This window comes from Staurois parvus, unplaced genomic scaffold, assembly GCF_062004578.1.
Source record: "Staurois parvus isolate SC_StPar_1 unplaced genomic scaffold, SC_StPar_1.0 ptg000488l, whole genome shotgun sequence".
Classification (NCBI taxonomy): domain Eukaryota; kingdom Metazoa; phylum Chordata; class Amphibia; order Anura; family Ranidae; genus Staurois; species Staurois parvus.
In genome coordinates this window covers 592,143-613,995 of record NW_028318284.1, presented here as the reverse complement: position 1 = coordinate 613,995, position 21,853 = coordinate 592,143, and the positions used below count along the sequence as shown (strand labels likewise).

The 21,853-nt window shown below is 40.2% G+C and overlaps 1 protein-coding gene across 3 annotated transcripts in view; it reads left to right on the top strand.

The window, feature by feature from the left end:
* LOC149452205 (uncharacterized) overlaps positions 1-21,853 on the top strand; it is a 54,997-nt gene that overhangs the window by 22,010 nt on the left and 11,134 nt on the right. For all 3 annotated transcript variants that reach the window (XM_089689644.1, XM_089689645.1, XM_089689646.1), the window contains 7 exons: positions 302-405; positions 922-1,146; positions 5,569-5,654; positions 7,192-7,328; positions 9,026-9,115; positions 19,182-19,390; positions 19,846-20,052. In XM_089689644.1, coding sequence (XP_089545770.1) covers positions 302-405; positions 922-1,146; positions 5,569-5,654; positions 7,192-7,328; positions 9,026-9,115; positions 19,182-19,390; positions 19,846-20,052 — 1,058 coding nt within the window. The remainder of the gene's footprint in view (positions 1-301; positions 406-921; positions 1,147-5,568; positions 5,655-7,191; positions 7,329-9,025; positions 9,116-19,181; positions 19,391-19,845; positions 20,053-21,853) is intronic.

The window sequence follows — 21,853 nt, the reverse complement described above, 5'->3', positions numbered from 1 at the left end:
CTAAAAAAACTGAAGCACTCAGAATCTGGTGCTACTTTGCATGGCAACCAATCAGCTTCTACCTTCAGCTTGTTCAATACAACCTGGAAGCTGAGTGGTTTCTATACAAAGTTGAACCAGATTGTGGACGCTCCAATTTTAGTAAATACCACCTTATGTTTGTTTTAAGCTGCTAGTTTAGTTTAAAATCTATGTACTGGCAACTAGTAAGGTAATTGGCACGAGTCAGAATATAGGAAAAAACACTCAGCAAAAAAGAGTGATGTGTTAATTTGTCATATTATACCTTTTCTGTTTTCAGTTTCTGTCAATTCTGGATGTAATTTGGAGCTGGCATTTAATCTGGTGGACAATGTTTTCATGAAAATTAAAGATGCGGTCACATATGGAAATATCACTATAGAGGTAAATTGTGTACAGTGATATTAAAAAAAAAAAAAAAAAAAAGTGTGGCCTTAGCTATGCATTAAGGGTATATAAGGGTCACTAAGGGTCTATTTTTAAAACATTTGTTGTGCACATTTGTACAAGTTGAACTAAATGTCCTGTGGTTTTTTCTAAAAGATGTATCCTGTAGCATCATCGCCATATAGTGGCCAAAATGTGGAATAGTTTTCTGAAATACTTCCATGAGATAGCTGTACAGCATACTGGATGGAGCTGGCGATACAGGTATTGACATTTCATTTACCTTGCACAATTGGCATTCATGCAACAAACGCTTTATAAATAGACCCCTTAGCATTAGTTTTACAGGTTTTATACATTTTGTTTTTCAGATGTGATAAGTAAAAATGTGCTGTATCCAAACACGGACATCAATATTATAAATAACGTTCCTTGTATTTTATATTCTGCTTACTTTATGTTCTTATAAAATATGAAAATGGGGCCTGATTACTGGCTATTGTCTGATTGTAGACCGTGAAACAACGTTTATACCCCTTGTTCTACACACGAATGCGTTTGGGAGAGTTTGACCCTCCAGGCATGAATCCTTACAGTGCTTTAGACCTGAGTTCTGTTCAGAGCCAAGAGCACAGAGACCTTGCAGTGGAAGCTGCTATAAAGAGCTTTGTCCTGCTAAAGAATCTTAAGGACACATTACCATTGGATTTCCGGAGCATCAAAGGAAAGAAATTTGGGGTAAGAGTTTATATATGTTTTATTCTGTATTATTGAATATGACAAAACACAAAAAGACTATATGATTCTTCATGTGTTTTAAAACATATATAAAGTACATGAAAGGCAAAAGAAGAAAAACACATACATATAGTATATCTCTGAAATACAGGGACATTTGCCTACATGTTATCCCTTTTAAAAGCCCTGCACACAAATATACAGGCAGTCCCCAAGTTACAAACATTCGACTTACATACCACTCATACTTATGAACGGAGGCAGCGTGATGTCACGCTGGTCCCGGAAACTGCAGGTGGCCATCTTGTTGCTCACTGCATGCTGCCACCTACTGTCTGGCAGACCTGTTAGCAATTCCACATCACTGCATCGCCAGTTAACCCTTCTCTATGCTATCCGAAATGTAAAATTCATTTTTTGGCTAGTGTTACACTTAAAAAATGTACCTGTTCCAATTTACATTCAAACTCAACTCAAGAACAAACTTACAGAACCTATCTGGTTCATAACCCGGGGACGTCCTGTACCTGTTGATCTCCAGAACTGCACTCAGCTCTTAATTTCCTTTAGTGGGCTGACAACGTAAAGCATTTTTTAGACTGAGTTGTGTCAGCCCTGCCCAGTGTATTTTACTAAACTACTCAACCTTTCCCACTGTCTTCTTATGCATGGTGCAGGAACTACAGGTGAAACTCGAAAAATTAGACTATCGTGCAAAAGTTAATTTATTTCAGTAAAGCAACTTAAAAGGTGAATATAATATATGAGATAGACTCATTACATGCAAAGCAAGATAGTTCAAGCTGTGATTTGTCTTAATTGTGATGATTATGGCTTACAGCTCATGAAAGCCCCAAATCCACAATCTCAGAAAATTAGAATATTACATGCAATCAATAAAACAAGGATTGTACACAGAACAATATCGGACCTCTGAAAAGTATAAGCATGCATATGTACTCAGTATTTGGTTTGGGCCCCTTTTGCAGCAATGCCTCAATGCGGCGTGGCATGGAAGCTATCAGCCTGTGGCACTGCTGAGGTGTTATGGAAGACCTGGATGTTTCAATAGCGGCCTTCAGTTCTTCTGCATTGTTCGGTCTCATGTCACTCATCTTTCTCTTGGCAATGTCCCATAGATTGTCTATGGGGTTCAGGTAAGGCGAGTTTGCTGGCCAACCAAACACAGTAATCCCACGGTCATTGATCCAGGTTTTGGTGCTTTTGGCAGTGTGGGCAGGTGCCAAGTCCTGCTGGAAAATGAAGTCAGCATCCCTGTAAAGCTCATCTGTGGAAGGAAGCATGAAGTGCTCCAAAATCTCCTGGTAGACGGCTGTGTTGACCCTGGACTTAATGAAGCACAGTGGACCAACACCAGCAGATGACATGGCTCCCCAAATCAACACAGACTGTGGAAACGTCACACTGGACTTCAAGCATCTTGCAGTGTGCGCCTCTCCATTCTTCCTCCATACTCTGGGTCCTTGGTTTCCAAATGAGATGCAAAAGTTGCTCTCATTGGAAAAGAGGACTTTGGACAACTGAGTAACAGACCAGGTCTGTTTTTCTTTAGCCCAGGTACGACGCTTCTGATGTTGTTTGTTGTTCAGGAGAGGCTTGACAAGAGGAATACGATATTTGAAGTCCTTGTCCAGGATCCGTCTGTGTGTGGTGGCTCTTGATGCACTGACTCCAACTTCAGTCCACTCCTTGTGAAAGTCCAACACTTTTGAATGGTCTTTTCCTGACAATCCTCTCCAGGCTGCGGTCATCCCTGCTGCTTGTGCACCTTTTTCTTCCACACTTTTCCCTTCCACATAACTTTCTATTAATGTGCTTTGATACAGAACTTTGGGAACATCCCACTTCTTTTGCAATTACCTTTTGAGGCTTTCCTTCCTTATGGAGGGTGTCAATGATGGTTTTCTGCACAACTGTCACATCAGCAGTCTTTCCCATGATTGTGATTCCTACTGAACCAGACTGAGAGACCAGGTGTTATGGCTTAATTAGCTGATTAGAGTGGGACACTTTGAGCCTAGAATATTGCACTTTTTCACAATATTCTAATTTTCTGAGATTGTGGATTTGGGGTTTTCATGAGCTGTAAGCCATAATCATCACAATTATGACAAATCACGGCTTGAACTATCTTGCTTTGCATGTAATGAGTCTATCTCATATATTAGTTTCACCTTTTAAGTTGTATTACTGAAATTACTGTTTCATTACTGAAATAAATGAACTTTTGCACGATATTCTAATTTTTCGAGTTTCACCTGTATTTGACATGTAGTCCAAGAAAAGAACAAGGGGAGCTAAATATTCTCTTTTTTTTATAGCACAGGCAGAGAGAGCAGAACACGGGATAGCTCTAAATTTCTGCCGGTATTATTTTATTTTTCACTTATAAACAGATATAACCTCCGTTGCAATTGCATATTTAAAGTGATTGTAAGGGGGATTGTGAATGGATGGGTAATGGCACCAAGAATACCAGCCCCTGCCCTGCTTCTTCGTCTACCAGAACAACAACCCTCCTGCTTGAGGTTTCAACTCTCCACAATCTTGTAACCATCTCCATGCCAGAGGCCTCCTCACAACATTCCCAGCCAGGGGAGGACTGACCATTTGGAAACTCGGGCACTGCCCGAGGGCCCGGGGTCAGTAGGGGGCCCCATGAGATGCCCCTGGTACCTTTTTCATAGGCTTTTTTGAGTTTCGGCAAGGACACAGGGGCCCCATGATCCCCTATTGCCAGGGGGCCCCATGAGTTGTCAGTCCGCCCCTGTTCCCACCCATTAAAATTTACAGTGCCTTGAAAAAGTATTTGTACCCTTTGAAATTTTCCACATTTTGGCATGTTACAACCAAAAACTTAAATGTAATTTTATTGGGATTTTATGTGATAGACCAACACAAAGTGGCACATAATTGTGCAGAGGAAGGAAAATGATAAATGGTTTTCAAAATGTTTTACAAATAAATATCTGAAAAGTGTGGCGTGCATTTGTATTCAGCCTAACTAAAATCTAGTGGAACCAATTGTCTTCAGAAGTCACATAATTAGTAAATAGAGTCCACCTGTCTATAATTTAATCTCAGTATAAATACAGTTGTTATGTGAAGCCCTCAGATGTTTGTTAGAGAACATTAGTTAACAAACAGCATCATGAAGGCCAAGGAACACACCAGACAGGACAGACAGTTTAAAGCTGGGTTAGGCTATAATAAAATATCCCAAGCTTTGAACATCTCATGGAGCACTGTTCAATCCATCATCCGAAAATGGAAAGAGTATGGCACAACTGCCTAGGGGCCTCCACAGAGTTTAACCTGGCACTGATAACCCTTAACCTTAAAGGATAAGTTCACTTTTTGTACAAAAATAATAAATGCACATTTTTTTGCAGGTCAGAAAATGTGCATTTATTATTTTTGTCCGAAGGAACCTGTAAAGCATTGCACCAACAATCAGTAGATTGCTGATGCCTTGCAGGTCTCCTGCAGACCTGTCAGAATATCTTCTTGCTGTACGGGATGTACGTCCAAGTAGGTATACTGACAGGAAGTTTCAATGAACTACCACGGCGCTCCACAGTGGGAGTTTATTGAAAACTACAAGCCCACAGCCGCTAAGGCTGTCGGTACTTGTGGGCACTCATTCACAGAACACTGTGAATGAGTGACGCAGCCGTGTGGGAGGAGCCCGCGCGGCTGTGCTGTTTTCAAATACAACAGATAGTACAGGGAGAAGTTTTCCTGTACTATCTGTCAGAGAGAGGGGGGTGGTCAGTGCAGCTGTGACTATGGGAACATGTTACATGTTCCACCCTAAAAACGGGTGGAACATGTAACCTATTCCAAAGGTGAACTTATCCTTTAACCAAGATCCTAAATGTAGCCCTTAAGGTGAGCCTGTGCTTTTACCCATGCAGGGCAAGTATCAAGTTTACTTGAATGCATACCTCCTCAGTGCAGCACATACTTACCTTCGTTTCCTTCACTGTTCACTATTCAGCTAACACAAGTGAAAGGAAAGCCCTGTATAGGTCTCTGGTGTCATCGCTAACACAGTGCTGTAGACTCGTCATGTGACATGGTGATTGGCCCAGTTCTGTCATATGGAGTGAGACACGTGTGTCTCCATACCCAAAGGGACCTCATGGATGTGGAAGGACAGTCCACTGCTAAAACACAGTGGAGCGCTGTCTGCTAGGAGTGAATAATAGGGTAAGTATAACTATTTTTCCCATCCTCAAAAACCTAAACAAGCATTTAATCCTTGCAGTGCGGGGGCACCCAACTCTAGGGGAGGAGATTTACTTTCTTGGGGTGGGCTTTAAACTCCAAGATGTCATGCTTTATGTTTTATGGATTTTGTAATTAACTTATTTCTTCATCATAATGCTTTTGCTTTAGGTAATTGGCCCATTTGCCAATGATCCCAAAGGACTATTCGGAGACTATGAACCATATCCAGATCCTCAGTATGTTATAACTCCCAGGTATAGTGATAAAGTGCAGATCTCCAGCTAGAAATATATGTAGATGTAAAAGGTGCTCTGCTTGTTTCAAGCTGATATCTTAACCCCCTCCCGCCCATCCTGGCGTCCCCTTTAAAACTTTTTTGCCCAGGAGGGGGGGGAAGGATCAAATTGGTCAATCATGTGACGAATGTTATTGGCTGTCACAGTGGTCACATGATCATTAGCCAGTCCCGCCTGCTACTGATGTCTTCTCAGGACTGAGAGACGTTTTCGGCAGCTCGGACTGTATGCTGAGAGCACACTCCCAGCACATAAAAATTGCCCACCCAGCGATGCAAATGTGGGTATTAAAGCCCAGATTTTTCTTGCCGTACAAGGGCTAAATATTTAAAGCTGTAGAAAGTCAGGTAGCTAGTATTTTCAAAAGGAGATCAGCAATGGCAGCTTTCAGTTGTACAATGCAGGTTTACTGTAAAGTGGACCTCAGCTCAAAAAGTGAAGGTTTTCTATGTTTATTGTGCCCAAGGAGTAACCCATAAAATGTACCATTTGTGTTCAATTCCTCCAAAAAAAATAGCAGTGCACTTCCAATACCTTGTGCCTCATAGCTGTATATATTTGCAGTGTGAGATCATCTTAGGCACTGCTGCCTCTTACTGCTAATATTTGTCCTTTGCCTTTCGCTTGCCTTTTTGGATACAGCTTCCACAGTTCAGGTCCTTTTTAAGTCATGTTGTTAAACACTGTATATAATTTTTAGCCTTTTTTGTATGGTTGTCAAATGTGTATTTTTTAAATGCTGTATTTTAAGCCGTAGTGTAACCGGCTTATATTTTCCTCCTTTTTCACTCATCAACATGCTAATACATTTTTTTTTTTAAATAAAACCTTTCTATTTACATTGCTTACCTTATTTTAGACCCAGTGACATAATCACTCTGCGCAAGGCTGGTGGAGGGGGCCAGCATTGTGCAGCACATTGTTTCACATCACAGCACCCTGCTTCACTACCTCTATCAAGAGCCCTCAGCTTTTAACGAACAATGCAGACAGACCTAGGTAACTCCCACATGTGAGACTGATCCTCCATGCCTGAAAGAGCTGAAATTCAGTGAAATAAAGTAAACATTCTCAGTACAGGATGTACAAATGTACAGGTTGAATGAAAAAAATGACTCGATTCACATTTGGTGTGGATGGGGGAATCCTCTTCACTGAGCTATTGTTTTCTGAAAGCAGGGAGACTTCCCTGCTATAAGAATACACTGATAAGCACTGCTGACTATAGCCTGCAGCACTGATCAAGTGGGGAAAACCGACAGGAAGGTTGTACAGAAATCGATCAGTAGATTGACTTTTGTACAACCAAAGTGTCCATACATGGATCAAAATTTGGCTGGTCCTTACTGGATTAACTGAATTTCAATCCACATTAGCCAGGTTAAGGCTGAATTTACGATTTTATACTATTTACTGTTTGTAATGTAAGATCTGGCTTTCAAACAGTGAAGGCATCACTGATATGTGTATGTAATAGCTTATTATCCTTTTTTAGGGATGGCATCGCAGAGCTTCCAGTGCAGGTCAGTTTTGCAGCTGGCTGTGGAGATGCTAAGTGCGAAACATACTTCCCAGATGAGATAAAAGAGTTAGTCCAATCTGTAGATATTACAGTTGTATGCCTTGGAACTGGTAAGAATTTAATAGGTGTTATTTTTGTAATTATATGGTACAGTATATTTAATAACTTGTATAGTGCATATGTATAAATAATGTCCTGGGCAGCAAGTGTTTATACCAGGATCATAAAAAATAAAGACCAATTCCTGCGATAAGCGTACCTTATTGTAAAAAATACATTCTAAAAAAGCAGCACAGTAATGGTCAGGGCCATCTTAATAGCATCATTGAAAATCTGTGAAGGGAGCTGAAAGTTCGAGTTGCCAAATGTCAGCCACCCAACCATAATGACTTGGAGAGGATCTGCCAAGAGGAGTGGGGCAAAATCCCTGATGTGTGTAAACCTGGTGGCCAACTACAGGAAACTTCTGACCTCTGTGATTCCTCGAGAAAAAAACTCCTGCACTCAATCAAGCATGCTTCAAATTACATCATGTAATGCTTCCTTGGGTGCAGCTGTCCATGAATCAGGGAAATTCCAATTAACTATAAAAACACACACACAATCGGTTGCAACTCCTCATCCATTACCTCCATAAAATGTATTTATATCTTAGATACAAAAATATACTCACAAACCATAAAAGTAGCAAGCATAATGCACGAATGTCTCAGCCTTAGACAGTGCATCCCATCTTCGAACCTCTGGTCGGAAATCTGACGCGTTTCAGGTGGCCCCCTTCCTCAGAGCTAATCCAACCAAGTGTCCTGTCTGCCCTTAAATGGCCATGGGTCACTAACAGCCTGCCCTCCTGTCAAAAGGCCATTGGGCGGGGTCCCAATTTTTAACCTGCACAACTTTGCATGGTTTACAATATTTATTTACGCCTATCTGTTTTAGTATTTTTATGTAAAAAAAACATTTAATGGACTAGTAATTTGCAGTATTGACATCCTTTGAATGAGATGGTCCATATGTGATGGTTTTTATCTGGCAGCCAGTAGTAGGTTGGTTCTTTCCCATCTTTGTTACTACACAGCAATAAATCTTGATGAAATAGATTAGTTTGCATGCTATATGTATTCTACATTTTTTGTATCAGTTTTTGAGTCGTAAGATATAATGGACGGATATGCCCTGACCCCGCCCACTGGCCCTTTGACAGGAGGGCTGGCTGTTGGTGACCCTTGGCCATGAAAGGGCAGACAGGACACTTGGTTGAATTATCTCTGAGGAAGGGGTCCTGACTCCCAAAACACGTCAGCTTTCCAACCAGACAGTTCTAAGATAGGATGCACTGTCCAAGGCTGAAACATTCTTGCATTATGCTTGCAACTTTTATCGTTTGTGAGTAGACACAGCTGATGTATTTGGGTGTGGTACTTCTTTTTAAGGTATTTTTGGAAAATGGTTTAATTTTTTTTTCATATGTGTAATGAACATGGGTGGAGAGTTTTGTTGGGGGGTTATAGGTATTTGCTCACTGAACTTCTGGTTTAATCTCTGCATGAAATGCCGCTCTCAAACGGTTGGGGGTTCTTATTACGGGGATCACATGGTCCATATTGGTGGGCATGTAACGTTGTTTTCCAATGGTTGCTCCTTTTAAGAGGGTAAAATGTTTTTCAATATTCTAAATGTGTACATAGTATCCCCAATCCACAAATATTTACAAACCTCTGCAAATTAATTCTTACCGTATGGTTACAGTAGTGATGATTGTTCATGGCCCATTCTTAGTGTTGTTATTCTCTCTCTCTCCCCTTAGGTGTGACTGTAGAAAGTGAGGGGATAGATCGAAAGAATTTATCTCTACCTGGCTTCCAATCCACATTACTCAGTGATGCTGTAGCCTCAGGTCATCTTTTTTTTTTTTTTTGTACTGCAGTAAAACCTAAATGTTTACTTTTGTAGATGATACTTAAATTTAACACAAAGTGTGATTTTTAAATTTGCAGTGAGATTACTAGCAATGGCAATGATATAAAGTGGTAGTGCAGCGCTATAAAATGTAGACGACAGACTAGTAGCATAAAAAACGCACATACACGATGGGTTCACTTCTGACTGTAGGAGTTAAAACTATAGTGATAATAGCAAAGTGACCATATATAACTTATAAAACCATGTGATGATAAATCCAGCTTAAATGTTGATATTGATGCCAAACGCATACACAAGCAATGCGTCAAATGTAAGTATGAAATAGATGCGTTGATAACATGTACAGAACACACACTATACTGATGAATGTATAGTGACCACATATAATAGTGAATTGAGTCCAATTCTGGATGTTAATATTAATACAAAACGCATGAGCGTGGAATGCGTTCAAACCATGAGATATCATGAAATATTCTCATTTAATCTTGGAGGGATGTGATTGGATCCCAGTTAACAGACAGTCCAGGTGCGTGTGCCAATAAATATATAAAGTGCGCACTCACCAGATACGCTAATTAAAAGTGCGATGTGTCAAATATGGTGGATCAGTCGTGGGTCTCTTCACATGGGCGATCCGAGGTGCAGCTTGGGGGTGGGTGGCTTCCTTAGATGACAGGGTATTTAGACAAGCCCGTATGGAATAATTCAACCTCTTCCAGGCACTGAGGAATTCACCAGGGATCACTAGGGGATTTAAAATGCTCGAGGCAGAGCAAGAAGTAGGGATATGCCTATAGTGTAGTATTTCAGATAATGCTTTAATTATAATGGTTAAAAAGGATAAATACAAAAACGTACATGAATGCACTGTAAGAAGGAGCAATATAGTGACAAATTTCATAAGAAGCAAACTGACCAGCTGGTGTCATGGGGTGGCCACCGGACCTCCGTGGTCCGGCGGCATAGACGTCAACGACTTTCAGGGGCTCCTCTTTGACGTGCTTCGTACTAAAAGTACATTATCAAAAAGGGTATGCCCGTTTGCAGCCTGACGTCTTCATTCTGCTGTTTAAATACTCTGTAGTTTTCAAAAAAAGCGCCAATGAACGTCGGGCGCCATCTTGCCGAAGACCGGCACCAGTACGCATGCGCAGAGACGCGGGCGCCATTTTGCGTTGGTCTGTAGCAAGGACATCATATCGGCGAGTGTCGGCGTCGTACTGCGCATGCGTGGGCGCCATTTTCCCTTAGTTCAGGGAAAGGGGATGCAGCTCAGACGGCTCTGTATGTTCAGCATACAGTGAATATCGCCGCTCGTTATTTTAATGTATTGCTGAAAATATATTACTTGGGCACTTAAATAACAATATGAATATTGATTCATCATGTATGGGAAATATTACTATATTAATTAATTACGCTGCACCACTGGTGCCTCCATTGCACGTGCGCGGGCGCCATTTTTTTGGAGTCTAATAGGGGAAATGGTTGGGCACCATTTTCCCTAAGTCATATACAGAGACATGTATATTAGTTGTCATGGATACAATGCGTGCCAAATTTAACATTCCCTATTAGTAAGGGGAAACGAGGTGCATATTCAGTGTTGTTTAAAATTAGTAACATTGTATACTGCAAGTGCATAAAAAGCCGTCTTCAAAATACATCCTTACATGAAATAAACAGACATGAAATTCATCAGCACGAATAAATACTAACTAAGTGTAAACATACAATTAAATAGTCCGCATGAGACACATTAAATGAACAATACAAAAGCACCATACATCAAAACATACGTAAATGATGTATAACCATAAAAATCAATAAAAGTCAATAACCATGGTCGGATTCATGATAAAAAATGTTGTTAGTCTACATAATAAAATAGTGTAATGAAAAATAGAAAATGTGGTAAGAATTAAGATAAATGAAGATAAATAATATAGACCAGGATGCCTCAAGTTATTATTAGTGTAAAGAGGTGTGGAAATCTATGTCCTGGCTGATACAATAGATACTCTAATAAGTAAAAAAATCTCATATAGGGCAATGCTAATGGTCTCAGAACTCATATAGACCAGGATGACCTAAAAAACTCCCCGTAGGCTGTAACGTAAATAAATGTGCCTATAGGTCTATATAAGGAAAGATGTATAAACTGATAAGAGGACGCAACATCACTAGCTATCGTCTATAAAGCAATTTACATTGATGTCCACGTTGTTTCCAACTGGTGTAAGGGTCCTCATGTTGAAAATCCACTTGGTCTCTGCTTGTGAGACCAATTTGGTTCTGTTGGACCCTCTCCAATGGTTCTCAATTACTTCTATGCCCATAAATTTAAGAGTTGAGGGATCTCGATTATAATGGTAACGATAATGCTTGGACAAGGAATGTTCCTTGAAACCTTTTTTAATGTTGTAAATGTGTTCCCTAAATCTGTCCCTCAAACGTCTGGTCGTGCGTCCAATGTATTGTCTTTTACAAGGACACTCCAGAAGGTAGGCAGCATATTTACTATTGCAAGTGATAAAAGAAGAGATCTCGTATGTCTTCTTTGTACAGGTGGACGAAAAGGATTCTGTCTTTGCAAGCGGTATTTTACTTTGTTGACATATCACGCATTTCTTACAGGGATAGAAGCCTTTCATTTGTGAAAAGAATGTAGATCGGATAGGAGGGTCTATTATGTTAGGCGCAATTCTGTTCCAAAGGGTGGGTACCTTTCTAAAAACAATCTCAGGTTTTTCTGGTAACACTTTCGATAGAATAGGATCTGCCATTAATATGTTCAATAAAATCATTAACAAAAATTGGAACATATTAATGGCAGATCCATTGGAGAGGGTCCAACAAAACCAAATTGGTCTCACAAGCAGAGACCAAGTGGATTTTCAACATGAGGACCCTTACACCAGTTGGACACAACGTGGACATCGGCGTAAATTGCTTTATAGACAATAGCTAGTGATGTTGCATCCTCTTATGAGTTTATACATCTTTCCTTGTATAGACCTACAGTCAGGTTCATAAATATTGGGACATCGACACAATTCTAACATTTTTGGCTCTATACACCACCACAATGGATTTGAAATGAAACTAACAAGATGTGCTTTAACTGCAGACTGTCAGCTTTAATTTGAGGGTATTTACATCCAAATCAGGTGAACGGTGTAGGAATTACAACAGTTTGCATATGTACCTCCCACTTGTTAAGGGACCAAAAGTAATGGGACAATTGGCTTCTCAGCTGTTCCATGGCCAGGTGTGTGTTATTCCCTCATTAACCCAATTACAATGAGCAGATAAAAGGTCCAGAGTTCATTTCAAGTGTGCTATTTGCATTTGGAATCTGTTGCTGTCAACTCTCAAGATGAGATCCAAAGAGCTGTCACTATCAGTGAAGCAAGCCATCATTAGGCTGAAAAAACAAAACAAACCCATCAGAGAGATAGCAAAAACATTTAGGCGTGGCCAAAACAACTGTTTGGAACATTCTTAAAAAGATGGAATGCACCGGTGAGCTCAGCAACACCAAAAGACCCGGAAGACCACAGAAAACAACTGTGGTGGATGACGGAAGAATTCTTTCCCTGGTGAAGAAAACACCCTTCACAACAGTTGGCCAGATCAAGAACACTCTCCAGGAGGTAGGTGTATGTGTGTCAAAGTCAACAATCAAGAGAAGACTTCACCAAGAGTACTCAATAAAGTAGCAGGGGAGAGGTATAGATGGGGAGATCGACCAGGAAAATATTTAATGAAAGCCCTGAGAAAAAAGAAAAATAGAAATTACATAGAGAAAATAAGAAACCCCAAGGGAGAAATGGCTCACTCTACTAAAGAGATCGGGAAGGTGTTCAAGGATTATTACAGTAAGCTGTATAATATTAATTCTCAGAACTTAGTAAATAATAGTGAAAATGAGAACAGAGAAAAAAGAAGAGCATATTTAAAAAATGCAGGACTACCAAAGATAGATGAAGATCTATTGAAATCCCTGGAATTAGAAATCACACAGGAGGAAATAAAAATAGCATTAAAAAATACTAAGGTGGGGAAAAGCCCTGGCCCAGACGGATATATCGTGAGGTATTATAAAAAATATAGTGAACTGTTAATACCTAAATTGAAGGAGTATATGAATGCCCTGGGTGGAGAAATGGAGATTAGACAGGAATCCTTACAAGCCCATGTAACACTTATACACAAGGAAGGGAAGGACGCTACTCAATGTTCTAGTTATAGGCCAATTGCACTCCTAAATATAGATACAAAGTTATATGCAAAGGTTTTAGCAAATAGGATGAAAAATCTAATGCCAGAATGGATCCAGGGAGATCGGGTTGGTTTTGTATCGGGGAGGGAGGGTAGAGATAACGGAATTAGAACTATGTTGTTGATCCAGAAAGCTAAGAAAGGGAAAACTCCGGCAGTGGTGCTCTCGATCGATGCTGAAAAAGCTTTTGATAGAGTAAACTGGAGCTTCATGATGGATACCCTAGAGATCATGGGAGTAGGTGGTAGAATGAGGGAGTGGATAGGAAAGTTGTACAAAATGCCATCCGCGGTTATTTTGGTTAATGGTGAAAAGTCTGAGCCCATAGGGATGTCAAATGGGACAAGACGGGGATGTCCATTGTCCCCATTGCTGTATGTGTTATCATTGGAACCTTTGTTAGAAACAATTAGGAAGAACGTAGCTATAAAGGGAATACAAATAGGGGAAACTGAACATAAGGTGGCAGCTTTTGCAGACGACCTGTTGTTTTATGTGGGAAATCCTAGGATAACAGTCCCGAATTTAATAAAAAATTTAAAAGAGTATGGGGAAATATCAAATTTAAAAATCAACCCGACAAAAACTGAGATCTTAAATATAAATCTTCCAAATAGTGAGAAAGAAAAGAAACAAAAAGAATTCCCTTTTATATGGAGAGATAGAGAGATAAAATATTTAGGGGTTAAACTTACTGCTTCATATACAAAATTGTATAAATTAAACTATATTGCTCTTCTAAATGAGATTAAGGAGGAACTGAAGAAACTGGGAGGAGGAACCCCTTCCTGGTTAGGACGAATAAATCTGATAAAAATGATAATTGTACCCAAAGTCTTGTATAAATTTCAGATGATCCCAATAAGACTCCCAGAGGCCTTTTTTAAAGAAATTAAAAAGATGATAACAAAATTTATATGGAAAAATAAAAAATCTAGAATATCCTATGATTTGATGAGTAGAGGTAAAGAGAGAGGGGGATTGGGAATGCCAGATTTTAGGAGATACTATAATGCTGTAGATTTAACAAGAATTTATGACTGGACACACAATATAAGGGGGAAAAGGTGGGTTAAGATAGAGAATGATCTGAGGGGAGTTGACCTGAGTAGAAACATATGGGCACCAGCACAATATAGAGGTTTAAAAGATACCACGAGTGTGTTTACACTGAATGTTTTAAAGGTTTGGGATAATTTACATAAGTATATGCATTGGGATTTTAACTCACAATTAATTTCACTAAGGAATATGGAGTATTTTCCACCAGGTATTAAGGGGAGTATGGGAAAATGGATTAAAAAGGAAGATATTCAACTAAGGGATATTATGGATGGACAGAAATTGAAAACATTGAAAGATTTAAAGAAAGGTGGAAGGGAACTTTTTATTAAGATTGATGAGTGGAAATATCACCAATTAAAACACTTCGTTGAGGGTCTTCCGAAACCTATAAGAGAGAGAAAGGAGTGGAACTTGTTTGAGAGTTTGTTGGAATCACGGGGAGATGGAAAACGGGGCACGGCAAAAATCTATAAAATTCTCACTGAGTTAGTCACGGAAGTAAAACCAATGTACATAGAAAAATGGGAAAAGGATTTGGGAATAGAGATAGATGAGGATAAACAGAGGAAAATATATAGACTCACACACGAAAACATTAGCATGAGAGAGGTAGAGGTAAATTATAAGAGTTTGGTAAGATGGCACATCACACCAAATGTGGAATATAAAATGGGTGTAGAGAGAACACAAGAGTGCTGGCATGGGTGTGGAGAGATTGGTACGTGGTTTCATATCTGGTGGGAGTGCCCAAGGATTCAAAGTTTTTGGGAGACAACGGTCAACTTAATAGAGAAAATCTCAGGGATAAAGATAGGATTAGATCCAGAAGTGTGCTTACTACATAAAACAGACTTACCAGTGAATAAATATAAAAACTCGGGTATATGGTACTTTGTGAATGCAGCAAAGGGTTTGATACCTAAATTCTGGCATAGTTTAGAGGTTCCGAGAGAAAAGGATTGGGTAGAGAGAGTAAATCAGATTAGTAAGATGGAGAAATTGTACTATATCCAAGAAGATAAGATGGAGATATACAGTCAGGTCCATAAATATTGGGACATCGACACAATTCTAACATTTTTGGCTCTATACACCACCACAATGGATTTGAAATGAAACGAACAAGATGTGCTTTAACTGCAGACTGTCAGCTTTAATTTGAGGGTATTTACATCCAAATCAACTGTTAATAGGAGATGGGAGAAATGGGAAGATTTTGTACATCAAACGAATATACATGAAGCAATGATAAGAGAAGTTTCTTGATTTTATAGGGAAGGAAGTAAGAGAAAAATGCAGAGTGGGAGGGTGGAGGGATGTGGTAGGGTGTAGGGGTAGAGGTAAGGGAAAAAAAAAAAAAAAAAAAAGGTAATAGAAGGAGATAGGATTAAGAATTTTATATATTATATGAGAATGTTGATGAAATGTATTGTTATGTTCTTCTTTCTTTTTCCTCTTTTTTTTATATGTACTTATAAATATGAAAATTTAATAAATATTTGAATTAAAAAAAAACATTCTTAAAAAGAAGGAACGCACCGGTGAGCTCAGCAACACCAAAAGACCTGGAAGACCACGGAAAACAACTGTGGTGGATGACTGAAGAATTCTTTCCCTGGTGAAGAAAAACACCCTTCACAACAGTTGGCCAGATCAAGAACACTCTCCAGGAGGTAGGTGTATGTGTGTCAAAGTCAACAATCAAGAGAACACTTCACCAGAGTGAATAGAGAGGGTTCACCACAAGATGTAAACCATTGGTGAGCCTCAAAAACAGGAAGGCCAGATTAGAGTTTGCCAAATGACATCTAAAAAAGCCTTCACAGTTCTGGAACAACATCCTATGGACAGATGAGACCAAGATCAACTTGTACCAGAGTGATGGGAAGAGAAGAATATGGAGAAGGAAAGGAACTGCTCATGATCCTAAGCATACCACCTCATCAGTGAAGCATGGTGGTGGTAGTGTCATGTTGTTGGCATGTATGGCTGCCAATGGAACTGGTTCTCTTGTATTTATTGATGATGTGACTGCTGACAAAAGCAGCAGGATGAATTCTGAAGTGTTTCGGGCAATATTATCTGCTCATATTCAGCCAAATGCTTCAGATCTCATTGGACGCCGCTTCACAGTGCAGATGGACAATGACCCAAAGCATACTGCAAAAGCAACCAAAGAGTTTTTTAAGGGAAAGAAGTGGAATGTTATGCAATGGCCAAGTCAATCACCTGACCTGAATGCGATTGAGCATGCATTTCACTTGCTGAAGACAAAACTGAAGGGAAAATGCCCCAAGAACAAGCAGGAACTGAAGACAGTTGCAGTAGAGGCCTGGCAGAGCATCACCATGGATGAAACCCAGCGTCTGGTGATGTCTATGCATTCCAGACGTCAGGCTGTAATTGACTGCAAAGGATTTGCAACCAGCTATTAAAAAGTGAAAGTTTCATTTATGATTATTATTCTGTCCCATTACTTTTGGTCCCTTAACAAGTGGGAGGCACATATGCAAACTGTTGTAATTCCTACACCGTTCACCTGATTTGGATGTAAATACCCTCAAATTAAAGCTGACAGTCTGCAGTTAAAGCACATCTTGTTTGTGGACTAGTTAATTTGTATGTTTACACTTAGTTTGTATTTATTCGTGCTGATGAATTTCATGTCTGTTTATTTCATGTAAGGATGTATTTTGAAGACAGCTTTTTATGCACTTGCAGTATACAATGTTATTAATTTTAAACAACACTGAATATGCACCTCGTTTCCCCTTACTAATAGGGAGCGTTAAATTTGGCACGCATTGTATCTATGACAACTAATATACATGTCTCTGTCTATGACTTAGGGAAAATGGTGCCCAGCCATTTCCCCTATTAGACTCCAAAAAAATAGCGCCCGCGCACGTGCAATGCAGGCACCAGCGGTGCAGCGTAATTAATTAATATAGTAATATTTCCCATACATGATGAATCAATATTCATATTGTTATTTAAGTGCTCAAGTAATATATTTTCAGCAATACATTAAAATAACGAGCGGCGATATTCACTGTATGCTGCATTCCCTTTCCCCGAACTAAGGGAAAATGGTGCCCACGCATGCGCAGTACGACGCCGACACTCGGCTATATGATGTCCTTGCTACAGACCAACACAAAATGGCGCCCGCGTCTCTGCGCATGTGCACTTGTGCCGGTCTTCGGCAAGATGGCGCCTGACGTTCATTGACGCTTTTTTTGAAAACTACAGAGTATTTAAACAGCAGAATTAAGACATCAGGCTGCAAACGGGCATACCCCTTTTGATAATGTACTTTTAGTACGAAATGCGTCAAGGAGGAGCCCCTGCAAGCCGTTGACGTCAATGCCGCCGGACCATGGAGGTCCAGTGGCCACCCCATGACACCAGCTGGTCAGTTTGCTTATTATGCAATTTGTCACTATATTGCTCCTTCTTACAGTGCATTCATGTACGTTTTTGGATTTATCCTTTTTAACCATTATAATTAAAGCATTATCTGAAATACTACACTATGGGCATATCCCTACTTCTTGCTCTGCCTCGAGCATTTTAAATCCCCTAGTGATCCCTGGTGAATTCCTCAGTGCCTGGAAGAGGTTGAATTATTCCATACGGGCTTGTCTAAATACACTGTCATCTAAGGAAGGCCACCCATCCCCAAGCTGCACCTCGGATTGCCCGTGTGAAGGGACCCACGACTGATATTACGACACCATATTTGACACATCGCACTTTTAATTAGCGTATCTGGTGAGTGCGCACTTTATATATTTATTGGCACACGCACCTGGACTGTCTGTTAACTGGGATCCAATCACATCACTCCAAGAATAAATGAGAATATTTCATGATATCTCATGGTTTGAACGCATTCCACGCTCATGCGTTTTGTATTAATATTAACATCCAGAATTGGACTAATTTCACTATTATATGTGGTCACTATGCATTCATCAGTATAGTGTGTGTTCTGTACATGTTATCAACACATCTATTTCATACTTACATTTGACGCATTGCTTGTGTATGCGTTTGGCATCAATATCAACATTTTAGTTGGATTTATCATCACATGGTTTCATAAGTTATATATGGTTACTTTGCTATTATCACTATAGTTTTAACTCCTACAGTCAGAAGCACACCCATCGTGTATGTGCGTTTTTTATGCTACTAGTCTGTCTACATTTTATAGCGCTGCACTACCACTTTATATCAGATCTATGACATATGGTTTACCTTTTAGTGTTTCAGCTGCTTCAGGATTTATTAGCGCTCGCTTTCATTTCTGTTCGTAACAATGGCAGTGAACTTGGGCAAGATAAAGATTAAAGTTGAGTCCATTGTGATTCAACACCAAGTGCAGAATGGGTTGCTTTTCATATATATAGTGCCATTGGGTTAGTCAGTAAAACAGTGCAGGGAGCATACCAACCATTGAGAATTCATTTTAAGCATCATATTAGATATACAGCACATCCAGTCTGTAAATCAGTCTTCCCATTAAATTACCTCAACATGGTTAAGGGACAGACGACTATCATTTTTAAAATTCATTAGCAGCAGTACTAAAGTACTTTGACACCAGTGTGGTTTGTATGATTCTCTGCTACCCTTCAAGCATCCTAATACCATAAGATTTTTTTTCCTTATTACCTTCCAGCTGCAGGACGTCCTGTTATTCTGCTGCTCTTTAATGCTGGTCCTTTGGACATTTCCTGGGCCAAGGAAAGTGAGGATGTGCATGCCATTCTGGAGTGCTTTTTCCCTGCACAAGCTGCAGGCACGGCTATTACTAAGGTTTTAATAGGAGCACAAGAGGCAAATCCTGCAGGCAGGTTGCCAGCCACATGGCCTGCAAGCATGGAGCAGGTAGGTCTTCTGATCAATAAAGTCAAGTCATAGAATGTATTACAAAAAGCTGAACAATTCTTGTCAATTCCAAAGATCCTCCTACACTTTATTTTCTCATATGCCATGCCATGCCATGCTGTTTGTGCATTGCAGAAAATTAAGCCACATAATGCATTGCTATGGTCATTATTGGGTGTATACAGAATGAGACCGGAAAAAAGATGCAATGCTGTATAAGCTGAAGAAGCAGACTTTTTGGTATGTATTTTATAGACCATAAAAAAATATTCATGGAAATCTTACCTCCACAAAAAAAAAAACAAGACCAAATTCCAGTAATAGCTAACATTTTTACTTGCAGAAGCCAAATAGGGCAACTTGTCAAAGGTAGGAGAGGACAAATTTAAAAAAGTTATGATTAAAACTATGTTGTATGTATGCTATACTTATCTCTGAAACACCTTCTGTCTAAGGTCCCTGCCATGGAAAACTACACAATGCAAGGGCGGACATATCGGTATTATGGGAGCCAAGTTCCTCTCTACCCATTTGGCTATGGGCTTTCCTATACCATGTTTCATTATAGTAACCTGGAAGTCAACCCAAGTCTTTTGCATCCTTGTGACACTCTTCTCTTGTCTGTGAATGTGAAAAATACCGGCTTAAGAATGGGGGTTGAGGTAAGAGTAAAACTTCTCATTGCTGTATCTGCTTCATATTTTGCTTGGAGGTCCCATTTAAGCTCTATATTTTATGTATAATGCAAACTGTTAAATACACAGGTAAAATACAAACAGTGTATGGAAGTTGGCATAGGCCTCATTCACACTGGCCATTTTTAATGCTGCTCTTAGGGTAGCCTGGCACTTTTTTTTTACTCTAAACACCCCTGCATGTTATCCTTTGTGTCCATGCACACATAGGCATTTAGAAGACTTTATAAGCAGAAAAAAAAACTCACTGCCAGTACATCCAGGAGCAGCGTGGCAGAAAAAACAGTTGACATCTGTAAGAACATCTAAATGTGCTTTAACGCTAGGTGTGTTTAGTGCTTGAGCAGTAACTCATTTAAATGGCCAGAATAATAATTATTCTGGCCTTTGAAATGGAATAATGTCCAAGTACTTTGTGCTAAACACAAGCATCAAGCATTTTTTCTGCCAAAACACAGCTGCCAGGAGGAAAGGTGTCTAGAAGAGATAGCAAAAATGCCCAGTGTGCCTGGGGTCATACCTTAGAAAAGATTTGCATTCTTCTCCATCCAGTTCTGACATTTTCAAAGCTCTTATAAACAGCAGAGGCAGCCTGGTGAGTTAACTATTTTTTGCTGAAGTAATGCGATACAGCTTCGCCACCTCCCAGCACCTAACCTTTGACATGACAGTAAAGGAGCAGCAGCATACTGATGGGGTCAACTTTTTGCCCTCTTCATGTCAGAATGTTAATTTATAGCACATGTGAATGTAGCATAACTAACTGTACTGTTCCTCCCTTTCCCAGTCTATGTGTTGCTGTACTGGGCATTGCAAGAGGCTGAAATCAATACAAACTCAGGTGTTTATAGTAGTGACATAAAGTAAAGTATATCTATTTCATTGTATGTATTAAATACTTAACTGCTTTAATGTTTAATATCTGCCTGGAGTTCAACTTCAGAGGCTTGTTCACACCAGCATACATACATAAATACATAGTTAAATTGGAGCTCCAGAGAGAGTGCATGCGCGGGCGGCTAGAGCGGATGATGTGATCACCGCTCCGCACCTTTCCGTCGCTTTAGGGGGGACATACAGCACACCCTGACCTTGTTTCGTCAGGCCCCTCACCTGATCGGCTTGAGGAGCAGGTGGAGGACCTCCGATGCCTACCCAGCCGGCTAGAAGATAGGCGGGCGGCTCCCACACTGCCGCATTGAAGAAAGGAGAAGGGGCAAGATGGCGGCCGGTGCCGTATCCTGGAGCTCCTCCGCTTCAGAGGGGAAACTGCCTTTAATACAGCGAGCCCAGCTCTCCCCATCCAGCCCTGGAACACGCAGTGACGGCTCCCAGGCTCATGTGAGTGTATTTTCTGCTCCTTCTGGGTCCATATCCTGCCCTGCCAAGTCTCCCCCTCAGGCTGTGGCCCTGTCACCAGACCAGGAATCACATGCTTCCTCCCTACTTGATGGGGACATGGCAGAGATGTTTAATAGTCAGCTCAGTGGCCAAGATTCTGCTCTTGATGGTCCAGTTCTATCGCCTGCTTCTCCAGATGTGTCCCAGCACTACTCAGGGATTCTGTACTCATTGCTCGTTTTGCTTCAGAGGGAATTAGAAAAAGCTACCACTAAACTAACCTCTGACCTCAGGCAAGATTTTAGGGATATCAGAAACCGCCTGGAGAATATTGAAAATAAAGTTGATGATACCATTCACAGAGTGTCGCAGAATTCTACCAAGATTGCTGACCTACAAGATCGCCTTGGGGAAGCTTATACAAAGA